We start from the raw sequence: 14,117 nt of genomic DNA on the forward strand, positions 1-14,117 counted from the left end.
GCTAGAAGATATTGTTAAGATGGTATGTTTATATTCTCCTAATTATTTACCGTCTGAGTGTCAGAAGAGAATAAAGACAGCAGGAAGAGGCTTTTTTGAGATCCTAGTTGTAGTCCAGAGTTACCAAACAGTGGAGGAATGGAGTAGTGGTTGTGTGTGCTGGAAGATTTAGGCTGCTGTAAACTACACAAAAATGTATCTCTATGCTATGTATCTTAAGTTCTCTTTATGGCACTTACTCTTTCCCCTATCTAGCGTCCTTCATTTCTCATACTGCTGCATGTTTTAAGCCTTCACATTTGCACAGCCAGCACATAGTTTTCCATTACTTCTTTGAAAGGTAATAAAATAGCAGGTAGAAAGATAAGGAAGTTGCAACAGGAAATGACTTTATGATTATTTTATAGAACATACAGATTTATGTTGCATTTTAGCCAAAAGAGAAATTAAGCAGCAGTTTGCATTTGTTGCATTATGCACAGAGGCCTGTTTGTGGGAGTTCTCACATGCAATATGCTAGAAGCATAGACTCAGGAGTGTAGATCTACACTAAATTTGCAAAATTGTCTTGAAAATTTACCATCCCAATTCATCCATTCTTATGATGATGATAATGAGGAAAAAACAGTGTATTTGCATGGGAAAGGAGGGGAGAAAGATAGTTTTCTTGGAAGAAATAAAGCAAGACAATAAGAATTTTGTAAGGTTGTGTTACATGATACGTAAAGAGAACAAGTAATTTTTTGTTGGATACCTGCTGGGAGATAAATGACATTTTAATGCATAGACTACAAATATAATTATTTTTCTAGCTTTGAAACATCATTGTTGTTTTTTTCATCTTTTATTCTTTTTTTTTATTTATTCCCCTCTCCGCCCCCCCCTCCAACTCCCCACACACACTTTTTTCATTAGCCATTTGCAATAGACTTTGTCTGTCATTCAGGCACACAGTTTTTAAATGTTTAAGTTTGGAGCAAACAAAAATGAACTTTCTTAATGAATGCTTAAGTAGGTTTTCTGTGCTATCATAAAAGTGTGTTTGTCAAACAACTGAAAGTAAAACAGAAGAATATGCTTAGTATTGCATTATAACACGTGAGGATGGTGTAAAGCAATAAGCTTCTGCTCACGTTTAGAAAATTGAGCATTTAGTCCAATATATGCAAGGTGAGTCAGTGAAAAATGGTTGGTGATATGGCAAGGTGCTCACTATTCAAAAGCTGCTTTAGCATAACTTATTTCCAAAGCCGCACGGTCAAACTTTTATTGGTAAAACAATTCACGTATTCTTAAAATAATGATATACACCGCAAAAATAAACAAAGGTAAATGAGCCATGGACTGTGATACTAGTGATCCTTGGTAGTGCAGATTGTCTTGCTGGAAGTGTGAAGCTGATTATCATTTGGAGAGGAGAAAACAGTATAAATACTAACAGGTTACTGCAATACTGTAGTAGTGTTTGTTTTTATGTTCCTGATAAAATTTCATTATATCGTATCCAAAAGAAAAAGAAATCAACATGGAAAATAAATGCTGATAGTGCATGCAAACTTTATTTGAAAAAAGATAATTTTCTTCTGCTTTCAGAGTATGTGTGGAAACCCTGTTACCTGATGGAGTACTGTTTTGCATTGATTGCCTTGCACATAGCTGTGACATAGTAACAGATGACGTATTAAGTGAGGAAAAACTGGTCATGCATGTACAGAGTATTTCCCATTGGGCACCTGCTAGCATAGGACCTTACAGTCAATCCATCAAGGTAAGGAATCTTTGTTATTTCATGTGAACTATACGTCAGATTACTAAAGTGGGTACAGTTTGAAAGACTCCTTCTTGTCCAAGTGAATGTACAAGAGAAAGAAAGAAGGTGTTAAAGTTTAAGGAAAGTATTTTCTACTGTAAAAAAAAAAAAAAAAAAAAAAAGGAAAAAAAAGAAAATCACTGAATCACAGAATTGTTCGGGTTGGAGATCATTGAGTCCAGCCCCCCTGCAAAGCCGGCCCCGGTTGCAGAGGTAGGCGTCCAGGCAGGTCTTGAATGCCCACAGCCTTCCTGGGCAGCCTGTTCCAGTGTTCCATCACCCTTACTGTGAAGAAGTTCTTACGCACATTTGTGCAGAACTTCCTGTGCTTCAGTTTGTGGTCATTTCCCCTTGTCCTGTTGCCACTCACCGCTCAAAAGTCTGGCCTCATACTTTGCCTACTGCACCTTAGATACTTATAGACATTGATCAGATCCCCTCTGAGTTGTCTTTTCTCAAGGCTGAACAGACCTGGGTTGCTCAGCTTTTCCTCATGAGAGAGGTGCTCCAGGCCCTTTATCATCTTTGTGACCCTCTGCTCAAGTCTTTCCAGGAGAAAAAAGAAATAAAAATAAGTATTTTTAAATTATATTTTTTAAACTTATGGACAAAACAAAAACACAACCTACATCATCAGGTTGTTGTTGACAAGACAGGTTTAATTATTCTTAATTGTATTAAGAGCAAATATTCATATTTAATCTCAAAAACAGTGTAATTTTTTTTTTTGCTTATTGTGATTATACTGAATAATTCTGTCACATTCTCATTTTTATAATCTGCCTAGATTACAAGTGCACTCTAGGAACAGCCAAGCATATTTGAAATTTGTTTAAAGTGAGCAAATCCAGATTTTTTCCATGGGTCAGTCAATTGTAAGGTGACTAAACAGTGATATTGCTCTTGATATTGTTCAACCATTTAAAAGTACACAGAAGTTGTACTTTGTTTCCAACTAATAACAAAGTAAATAGAATATTGCACATTGTATAGAAAGCATGAAAAATGAGGCAGCAAAGTATCATTGATAAGTAGACTGAAAATTTGAATGAAAACTTTTTGCAATGAAGCAGAAATTCTCTTGCCCAGCTAGCACCAGCTGAGCTGATGAAGTATGTCACCTTTTATACAGCAAAAACTCTGTATTTCTTTACCAGTGTTTTTCTTATAAACTAAGTGTAGCCCAACAGTACTATGAGGACAAAAAGTAAAAATTTGAAATTTACCATGACAATATCCTTCTGATCTGCCAAAACATTGGCAGAATGATACTAAGATTTAAATTCCACTCAAAATATTTATATAAAGGTTCTTTTCTCTTAAAGTTTCTTTAACGATGACCTCATTGTTTCTAAATAGACGCAAACTGTTTTAAGATAAAATATGGCTGACTTGTAAGAAAAAAAGCAGAGATTATTTTTCTTGGTCCACTTGTTTTAATAGTGTAGAACACTGTCTATATTAGCTACTGGAATGTAAGCTACATTAGAGTTATTGTATTGTATCACAAATGTCTAGGACTTGCAGTGATAATGTGTTATTTTCTAATTATATTAGCTGATGTAATAAAAGTTATGCCTTTCTGTAAGCCTAATCTCAGAGTAATGAGAGATCAAAGCATGGTCATGCTGGTTTTGTAAATTTTGTTTACCATCTTTCAGTCCTGTGTGAGAAACCTGTAGTAGTGAATTTTAGCCATATTTTAAAAAGAATTAAGGCGTTTGCATATTTTCAGGGCTTTTTTTAATGCCTGATATTACTGGGAGACTATAATAGGCAGAATGAAATCACTTAGTTTATCTCTGTTCTCATCATGGTTTCAGTACATCTGTGGAAAGCTTAAGTTGATACTGAGAGAGAATTGTATGGTCCTTTTGCCCTCATATTTGGAGATGTTCCTTTTAGGCAGACTTCCAAAGTATTATAATTATATCCTTCTAATACAAATAGAATAAAGTATCTAGGCTATATTCTGTTTCAGAATATGCAGTCATGAGTGGTTTTCCTTCATAAAAAAAAAAATTTAAAAAGCCTATCTCAACTGAAACACTAAACACATAAGTAATTTAAAAGTCTATTTGAACTTTGTTTTGAAAAACTTCCTTGTTTTTTATCTGGAAATGAGCAAATAAGCTGAAACAATAAAATCTATTGTACTGTCATATTCTACAATAATTTTTGATGCTGACATTACCTATTTTATAAATATAATGATATACAATTATCTATGTCTTAATTATGTCTGATGACAATTCTAGATTTTCCTTGTGACCTCAATACTTTCCCTCTGATGGCTGCCAAATTCCAGTTTCTAGCATCCTTCAGGCATCTTATTCTCAGTGTTCTCTTCTACGCTGTTTGAACCTAGTAGCATAAACTCTTAGTTTCTCTCAATTCCAAGTGTCGAGGTCTCTGCAACTAATTTGGATTCTGTTTCCTGTTCATTCACCTTTCGGAAAATCACTTGTTTGCTCTTTTTTTGTGGGCCTGTCATTTCTAACTGTCCAGCGTTGCGCATAGCTCATGGACCACAAGCTGGACACATCTGGTATAGTTGAATCCAAGTGATCTGTAGTTTCCTGAGAGTCAGAAGTTACTATACAAACATCTTTATCAAATAGTGCTGATTTCATACATCATTAATACAATAAAGTCTGATTCAAATGGCTATTTAGCTAATAACATCATCTTACTCAGTTTGAGGTAATTACTCAAAATTATTACTCAAAAGTATTGCTCTGCCAAGGAAGGAGCCACAAGGTTTAATTCTGGGTGTGCTATTTACAGATTAATTAGGACATTTAACTTCATTTTTAATACTAAAGAATTAATCCCATAAAAATTAGTGATCTCGGAGGAGTCAGTTGTCAACTTCTGACAGGATCTCTTTGCCGTAATCTATTAAAATGCTGCTTTTATCTTGTCTTGCCTGTGTCATATTTTATGGATTTTTTCATAAACACTGCCTATACTTCATAAATGTCTCAATTTTCTAGTCTATTAACATTACTTCAAAAGCAATTGATAAAAGAGTAGGGCATGCATGAAATAATACACCAATAATGTGAAGTGCTGGAGGCAAGAACAGTGGGTAGTATCTGCGCAGCTTGTGAGCTGAAACAATGAAAGGATGTTTTATCTACTACAATAAAGAAACAAATGATCATTTTTGATAGCAGGAAAAAAAGATTGCTGGTAATTGGGCAGATGAAAAATGGGTTACATGGAAAATACAGCATATTTTGAAAATGGTAACTGATTGGAGAAAACAAACATCTCCAAGCATATATTTACATTTTCCAAACCTTTCCCCTTTGATTATGATATAGTCATTTTCATATTGTACGTGGTACAGTTTTTAAATACTTGCTGTGAACTCCTAGAAATGGAAATACACGTGGTTCTTAAAGAAATACACATTTGTGAAGGAGGTGTTTGGAAGGATGTACAAACTAAAAGCCCCTAAGTGAATGAACACTTCAAAAGTGCTTATAGTTCCTTTGGATTAATAATAATTCCCCAGTTAAGGAAGGTTTAAACACAGAGGATTTGATTCATTAGATAAAGTATTTTGCCTTTCCTTTTACCACATTTTTATGAGAGAGCCTGTGTTTTCAATCTTACATTTTAAGTTTTGTTAATGAAATTGAACTCTTCATCGTCCTTAAGATTCAGCATCCAAATAGTGATGAGGTCAGGAAACCACAAAGAAAACTGATAGCATAAAACTAGTAGTACATAAAGAATATATATAAGTAGACAGTATGGTAAATAAAATACATTTATTAAAATCCTAAAAGCAATAGAAATTTCTAAAAGGCATCTATTATGTTGTCTCTGCTTTTAGGTATTCTGAGCATGCATTCTGTAGAGCATCTCAGCTCCCACTCATATTAAGGTGACTGTCAGAAATCAAATGTGGAACTGAGATGCTTAGTGCATTAAAACAAATTAAGTATACGCTGGCTTGATACCTGTCTGTCATAGCTTCAGTGGCCACTATTTTACACAAAGTACATTAAGGCACTGCTGTCAGATTCAACTGCCTTACTTAGGGCAATCCTTCATAGTGTCTTCCCCCAGACTGCTTCACTCTGTATCAATTTAAATTTGCCAGGTAATTCTCTGTTTGCTTGAAAAATCTGTAACTGCCTAAACTTTGATTGGTGATGTTGTTGCCATCTAGGGAGAAAGACATCTGTCTGTTTTGTCTCTACAGTCTCATCTCTTCAGATTTAAGAATATGCAAACGTAAACCATGGTCCCCAGTAGAGTCTAAATATGAGGAGGTGAAAAGGATGACTGTCATGTTTTGTATGATGAAGGGTTTAGTCTGCTTGCCTAGGAAATGCAGAAATTAAGTTTGAGTTCCCTGAAGGCTGAACATTTAATCTAGAGCTCACACTACCCAAATGTTTGTCTGCAGGGTGTACTGGAAGTGTACTTCTCACTTTCCTGTTTTATAATCACAATCTGAAAGTGAGGAACCATAAACAAAGTGTCAAATTTCAGTGTGGTTAGAGAGTTTAGATCTGAGATACTATAGGCATCTTTACCCTCTGGAGAATACTCAGGATCCCTAATAAGAGGGAGTTGTCCTTGGAATAGAGGGCCTATGTTTAAGTCTGGGATTTTTTTGTGTGTGTTTTTGTTTTGTTTTGTTTTGTTCTGGTGGTTAGTTATTTTTGTCTGGTTTTGCTTTTGTTTATTTTCCTTGGAGAGATGATACAGACACTGAAATTTTTTCAGTCCCAGACTATGGCATTCAGACTTAGATATTGTCCTTCCAGAATTTGACTCAGAGTTTTTCATTGCCTCCAAGTAGCTAGTTTAGTAAACTGTATGTTCACTGTGCTGGCTGATGTAAATACCAGGTAAGTCTCTAATTTAGGAATGTGAACATAACACCAAAAGAGAAGCCAAAAAAATGATTTGTGAGAGTTCTTCCAGTTGCTTAATAGAAAGTAATCTTGTACATTTTTTTTACTTCTTTCTTTTCCTCTCCATATAAATTGCAGACAGCATTTTTCTGTACCTCAAAGAAAGAGGACTTAATATTTTTGTGGTTTGTACTTCAACCTTCTTTTGATGGCTCTAAATATGTACTGTATACTCACCACAAGTAAGGTTATGTTTACTGATAAACCCAACTGTTTTTCAATGTTTTCAATCTGTGATTGGAATTTGATCAATGGCAGATATGAACACCTTCCTGCTAATGATACATCTGAAGGTTTTTGACTGATATTTAGCATTCTTATGAAAATGTTGTGTAACTGTTCTACTAATTCTATGAGGAGCTATGTGTGAATTTATGTATGAAAGGAATCCCTTTGATTTCTGCTCATATGCTTAAATTTTATGTATAGGAGTTTAATAGAGTTTAATATAGATGAAGAACTTGCAACATTGGGATTTAGTAATGAAGATGTGTCCTAAATGGCTTGATTACTATGAGCAGCTCATTCCAGGTAACTACTTGTTCCCTTAATTTGTCTTGAAAACTCAAGCAGCTGAACATCTGCAAAAAGATTTGGCTTTGCAATAATCAGCAATAAGTAGCGCAATCAAAATCTGTCAATCAGAGGAATACTTCAGAATTCTTGAGATTCAACATTCATATTGAATTAAACCGGAAATAATGAAAGACATGACTATAGAGATCATAAACTGCATGGACTACTTAAATGAAGCTGACGCTACTGTGTAAATCTTACACAGGGTTTCAAGAGATGCTTTTGAGATTCAGTAGAAGTGTTAAGCCTGACTCTCAACTCCTCTTCATCTGCTATCCTTTGGATTGTTTGCTAGCTGTATCAGATTCACAAACAAGGGAACCTTAGTACGCCTACTACCATCTGCTAGTACTCCATGAAACCCTCACTGAAACCTCAGTCCACTTTTTATGCCAACAAAAAGTTTTCCATAGCGGAAGGGAAACTTTCTCCACTGATTCCATAACAAAACCAACCTCTTGACCAACAGCCTCATTGCTTTCTGCATTACTTCTCATCTCTATGCCAGTATGCCACTTTATAATGCCCATTGAAGCTTTACCAGAAAATGACCAAAATTTGAAAAACTGGCATAAACATCTCAATTTCACTGTGACAGCAGCTAGTTTCACTAATTCAATTTGTACCAGACTGGATAAAGGAGTGAACATGAAAATAACCCTGCACTTGACCAATGTCTTTATGGACTGCCTTGTAAATAATTGTGTTATTAATGTCATGGTATATCTGACATATACAGATGAAAAGTTGGTCGTCTGAACTGTAAACCTAAGACTACTGTATGGATTTCTGCCACTAATTCAGTAATTATCAACTTTTTACAAGCCATCTCTGAAACATTCCTATACTATTGCTCTTCTAGATGCTATCATCATCATCAACACTGCACTGTAAAAATTCCAGTATGCAGAGAAAATGAGTCCACCTATTTCCATAAGATAATCTACAACAACCTGTTAAAAGATGCAATGTGCAGTTATACCCTTAAATAAGACATATGGTCTGAGCTGAAATTGCCTTAGTCAGCTAAAGAGGATTTTTAATCAAAAAAAACACTTCTGTGAAAAAAGCCACCAGAAAACAATGTTGGGAATTATCAACTTAACAAAAAAAGTTGCTGCTGATCCTAAATTCTTACCTGTCATGTACTATCTATCAATTGAACTTTTAGAACATCATTGCATACCTACAGCCTGTGACAGAAGAATATCCTAGTCTTAGAATGTCTTCTAAGAAAAACTTTCTCGGAACCACCTATCCTGGTATTCAAACAGCCCTTTAACTTCACTGAGCTTATTGGTAGAAGCAAGCACTGTGTGCTACAAAATACACTCGAGAGACCTAGTGTGTGTATCGGGGTGAAATGGAAACTCTATAAAGTAAATAAACCCTATTTAACATCTTTAGATTCTCTTTCAATACTTCTAGAATCATAATAAATTTCATGTACTGTTACAATAATTTCCAAGTGAAAATGAGCCACTAGCATGCCTCCCATTGAATGGTACACAAAATCTTTCAAGGGCAAAAATTATCCTTTGGTACTAGCATAAGTACTTCTAATGAAACAAAATCTATGTAATCTCTTAGTTCTGATTCTTAAGGGAAATTCACATAAGTGTCTTCAGAAGATGAGAATAAGAATTAGAATTTGTACTTCTGTTTGTTTTGTTTGTTTTTTTTAAGTGAAATTCTGCTAAAAACATGCAGTGATCTTATTGTGCACTGTAAAGTTCCTTGAACATTGGAACATTGTAGCAGATGCTACATGCTTGCCTGTGTTTCTCCTAAGTAATCAGTATCTTCTCTTTCTCCACCTTTGCCTCCTTCTCTAACATCTCCTCTACAGTTTCCATTTTTCATATAAAGATAGCAAACTAATACATATGCAGTTCTCCTCATCCTGTGTTTAGCTTCAAAAGCGATTGCAATGCTTTCAGACCAGTCACCTAAATTACTTCCTAGGACTAAGCTCATTTTTTCCTACATTTTTCTACTTCTCCTTGTTCTTCTTTAATGTTTTTTGAGAGGGATCCTAATCAGAGTTCAAACATCTTTTTCAGAATTATGTATTTGCTATCGGCAAATTTATTTGGGTCCACTACATTATTTTGGTATTTTGGCACCTCAAATTTTTCCATCCCCCATCCCACTTTGTTTTCAGTGGTGAATTTGATGCATGAGAGCCTGAGGGTTGAGCTCAGTAACAGAAACATTGTCTCTTTCTCTAGAGGTTCAGTTATGTGATTATTGTGACAGGTTTGAAGTGCTCATGAAGTGCTTTCTCTTTGAATTTTCACTAGGTTAACTGTTTGTGAGCCATACTGTGCCCTAGATAACTCATCCCTATACATTCTCTACAATAGACAGAAATAAAATCTTGGTTCTTTGTGTAGCTGGTATTTCTCCCAACTTTAGGTTTGTAAAAATTCCACTTGTGGGGATACTCAATGTGTGTGTGCGCCCACTGAAACACTTACATGGACCAAACTTCTCTCTTTACTTGTTTCCTAAAGCTATCCATGTATTTTTTCATGATACACACCTTCCTCTGTAGTCCAGTTTTGTACTTCCTTGGGAAAGTATCCAGATGTTACGAGACATCAAGTTAGTAATTTCTCCAGTTTTTATTCTTTGCAGAAGTATTCTACTGAGACACTAACTTCTCTTCGCAAACATAGCCATATTTTTTTCTATAGGATTGAAAGCCAGTTAAAGCAGAACTTACTGTGATAAATCAATGCCCTCCATATCATTATACACTGAAATAGTACTGAACTTAAAAAATGTGTGAAATATTTCTCTTTTTTCCAAATAGCTTTTGATACTCCAGATCTGACATCTATTTTAAGCGTGAAACCTCTTTGCTTTTAGCTGGTTTTTTTTATTGCTGAAACTATAGTCAGTTGACTTGAGGAATTCAATCTGAAGCACTGTGCTCTTGTTCCAGCTTTTTCCTCCTTGCACTCTTTCAATGCAAGTATGGGATCTATCACCCTCAGGCAGTACTAGAAAAGATAGCAGTCATCTTTAGAGCTAGAGCAGTTTGTGTCCATGGCTCTTGGTAAGATCGTCAACCTTTTAAGGAGATTGATTATTGGTTGTTTTCCCATCCTTTCTTATTGATTCTGAGAGACTGCAAATCATTTTTATTCTTCAATTTGTTTTGACTAAGCTTCCTCTTACTTCTCTAAAAACCTGAAAAAAATCATTCTTTCAAGACAACATTATTATCTATTCTCAAGTACAAGTGCTAGAGAGGCAGAGCATTCCTTTAAACTGCAGTTAATGTTTTTTATCCCCGAGTTCAAGTGTACTGTTTCTCACCACAAATTCTGTGAACAAAAAGCATCCTTGAAATCCTTTAAGAGAATTCTGTTGCAGAGAACATTCTCTTAGCAGCTTTAGTGATGAAACAGAACAATTTTTTCAAAGCAAGATTAGTTTACCTGACTGTTGCATTTTACAGCAGGTTAAAATGGAAAAGCCAAGCTTACTTGCATGTCTATGGCAAGGGATGCATTGGTCTTAGGCTCAGAGAGTCCAGGATTTGATTTTTCTGCACCAAAGAGCAAGTTTTGACATCTCATTTTTATTGTTTCCAAGGCTAATAGAGTGTTTTGAAAGGTTTAGATGTTTTTCCTCTACAGCAGATAGTCATTTGAGGGTAATTTCTAGTTGTTTATCTTTTGTGTTTTGTTTTGTGTTTATTTATTTTCTGAGTTTGTGGCGAATTATTCCTACTGGTTCTTGCATGTTAATGTAGGAAAACTTACCTTATAGGTGACATTTTTACATGCATTGCTTCCCTGAACCATTTCTCTCTTTCAGCAAGCAAACTGAGAGGCTTTTGTAACTTGAGGTCAACATCCAGCGAGGGTTCAAAAATAAATGTTTTGGCTCCAAAATTCTGGTAGACTTCATGTTGTGTCTTGTTATCTTATAAGAGAAAATTACAATTCACTTTCGGCAAGATAACATTATTTTTCTCCCAGTTATGGTATGGTGTCAGTGTGACCTGTTTCTTCTGTTTCTGACTAAAAGTGAAATATTTTGTAGTCCACAGAGATGAAGATTACTGTGTAAGATGATTTGTTAGTATTAGGCAGAGAAGTTATTTCATTTTCTAATTATTTTTTATGTTTCTTTTGCTGCAATCCTTAGCGCTTACATAGGGGGATTTTTACTGGTATGATGTATTTATTTTCTTTCATTCTTTTTATTTGCCTTTTTTTATTCCCTTTATTCAGTAATTTGAGAAGGAAAGGGTTGTTTTTAAGAAGAAATAATGCTTCCTTAAAGTCACAAGATTTGTATGGTAAGGCATCTGTTGTAATTGGAATGTGTTCGCCAGGCATTCAGAATGAACGGAAATGGTAGCAAATAGAAAGTATCTGTACATATGAGTGGATAGTAAAAATAGTTCCAGTTTAGGAACACGTCTTGATTGTGAAATACTACAGGTTCTAATATACTAATAATATATTTATGTTCAGTTCTTCAATTTACTTTTAAAATATTCCTATTTACTTTTAAAACCTACTAGGCTTTTCATTTTAGTGAATGGTTCTGTTACAATTGCACAAAAATATCCCTTATCTAGTATATCTAAAGTTTCAGGAATATTTCAGAGCTTTATAACATTAAATCTTTGTGATGAGGATTGTGTTTGCTAACTGTCATCTATGTATCTAGTTATTTATTATGATACAAATATCCTGTGTTTATTACAGTATTAGAAAACTATCAAATAAAACTTGAGTTAGTGAAAAAAGTTCTGTTTAACTGTGCGGAAAATATATTTTTTTTAATCTCTCTACAGAAGAAACTAATGATATTCAAGCAACTGTTTTCAAATATTTTCTTTAATTTTTAAAATTTATGGTAGGTTACAGATGCAAGAATTAAATTATTACAGGAAAGCACAGAGAAATTAAAATATCCTTTAAACATATGTCCTGAAGTTACTTAGCGATTCTGCTGCTCTTTATCAAATATTGCAGCGTAGAGTAATGTTTGTGGGTTTTTTATGTTATTTGTTAGTGCTCTATTTTTCTAAACCAAACTCAGTAAGAAAGGGTAATCATTGATATATCTGTAGGTAGAATATTAAAGCTAATTGAAATCTAAGACTTGATTGGGTTAGCCACATGCTTAATTTTTTAAGTTAATGTTAATTCCTAATATATATGCCAAGAGTTAGATATAACTTTCTTTTGGTCATGATTATTGCCAACCAAAGTAATGAAGAGGTGTCATTAAAACAGATCACTGCTCTTTCAATTATGTTTCTGCTCAGAGTTTTTCGTATTGTACCCATTGAACACAGTGCATTGTACATTACAGCATCAAAAATTACCAGAACTTCTAATTCTGTTAAATGCCGAAAATCTTGTCAGTTAAATGCCATAAATGTTGGTAGTAATATTTACTTTCATGAAAGTATATTTATATTGTAGTCAGTGGGATTTTTGTCTTAGCTAGTGGGTTAAGGAGCTGAATATAGTGAAAGGGGAAAGAAGAGAAAGAAATAACAAAAATGACAATGAATCAAATTGAGGCTAAGAATGTTGCAAAGGAACAAACAAATACTTCAGTAAACTATGCCAAATCTAACAAAGTAGATATTCAATGTTCAAAGCTTTGGGTTGGAAATGAAATGCTGGCTAAGTTTGGTTAAGAGGTTAACTGTAGAATTAATACAACAAGAAAAGATGAAAAATATGAGAGAAGCTAAAACGAGTCAGAAAGTAGGCAAAGTGGACAGAAATAAAGAGAAAGAAGGAAATTCATCCTGCAGAGATAGTTTCTGCTGTCACTCTGAGATAAGTGTTGTCTCTAGAAAGGTCAGTTCAGGAATTGTCAAGTGACAGAAGTGATAGGAGAGAACCGTATCATCTGATGTAAGAGGAGTAAAATAGGCCTCAAGTTGTAATTTTTATCACTGATAAAACAGTGTTTACTTTGACAAATCTATGAATTCACCCTTGAAATGTGTGGGGAGTTTTAGTGAATATGTCTATTCATTTTTTTTTCTTCATTTTGTGTTGTCACAAATTTTTCACTCCTAAATGCATGGTATTGTATATTCACATGGGACCTGAACACTAAGACCCTTAGAAGAAAATTAGTATTAGAAGTGGTACTGAATACTCAAATTGCTATATGCTTTTAATCTAGTAGATTATGTTAATAATTATCACACGTAACAGCTCTTACATAAGTGAATCCTTTAGACCAGTTTGGTTTGCTCTTTTTTTTCCATTTCTTGTTAATCACATGAGACAGTATTGAATTTGTAGTTAATTTCCGTTTTTTCAACCTAATTATTTTATGGGAAAATTTCAGATTATATTAACAAATAGAAAAGGCATCACCAAGAAAAAAAAAAAAAAAAAAAAGAAAGCCACAGGATAAACGTTGTGACCTTCTAGTGAGAAACAGTATGGCATGCATAAAGCAGTGCTGCATTAAATGGAGCAGGGGGGAGAAGGAAGTGGGTAATTATTTGTAGCAGTGCTTTTACTGTTGTTGGAATGAAACAGACTAACAGTGGCAGCAGTCATTTTGCTGAATCAAAGTCCATGTTAGTCGCATTATACACTGCCACAAAAGGTTGTTAAGGCTGGTATTAGCATGTACCACTGAGGACATTGGAAGGACTCGATCTGTCACACTAAATCGCCTTCTTGCCCTCAACCATTGAAGTCTCCGGCTCCTCTGACATGTTCTTTCATTAATGGCCTGGCCTTGACAACTGATCCTAATTGCCTCTGAACCGCACTTCATGT

General features: G+C 34.6%; 1 protein-coding gene across 9 annotated transcripts in view; it reads left to right on the forward strand.

The window, feature by feature from the left end:
• DPH6 (diphthamine biosynthesis 6) overlaps nucleotides 1–14,117 on the forward strand; it is a 215,905-nt gene that overhangs the window by 79,614 nt on the left and 122,174 nt on the right. For all 9 annotated transcript variants that reach the window (XR_014883604.1, XR_014883605.1, XR_014883606.1 and 6 more), the window contains one exon: nucleotides 1,594–1,768. Coding sequence is in view for 6 of the 9 variants with exons in the window: in XM_085225134.1 (XP_085081260.1) it covers nucleotides 1,594–1,768 (175 nt within the window). In the remaining 3 variants the exon portion in view is untranslated. The remainder of the gene's footprint in view (nucleotides 1–1,593; nucleotides 1,769–14,117) is intronic.

Source organism: Meleagris gallopavo, chromosome 5, assembly GCF_905368555.1.
Source record: "Meleagris gallopavo chromosome 5, MGAL_WU_HG_1.1, whole genome shotgun sequence".
Classification (NCBI taxonomy): Eukaryota; Metazoa; Chordata; class Aves; order Galliformes; family Phasianidae; genus Meleagris; species Meleagris gallopavo.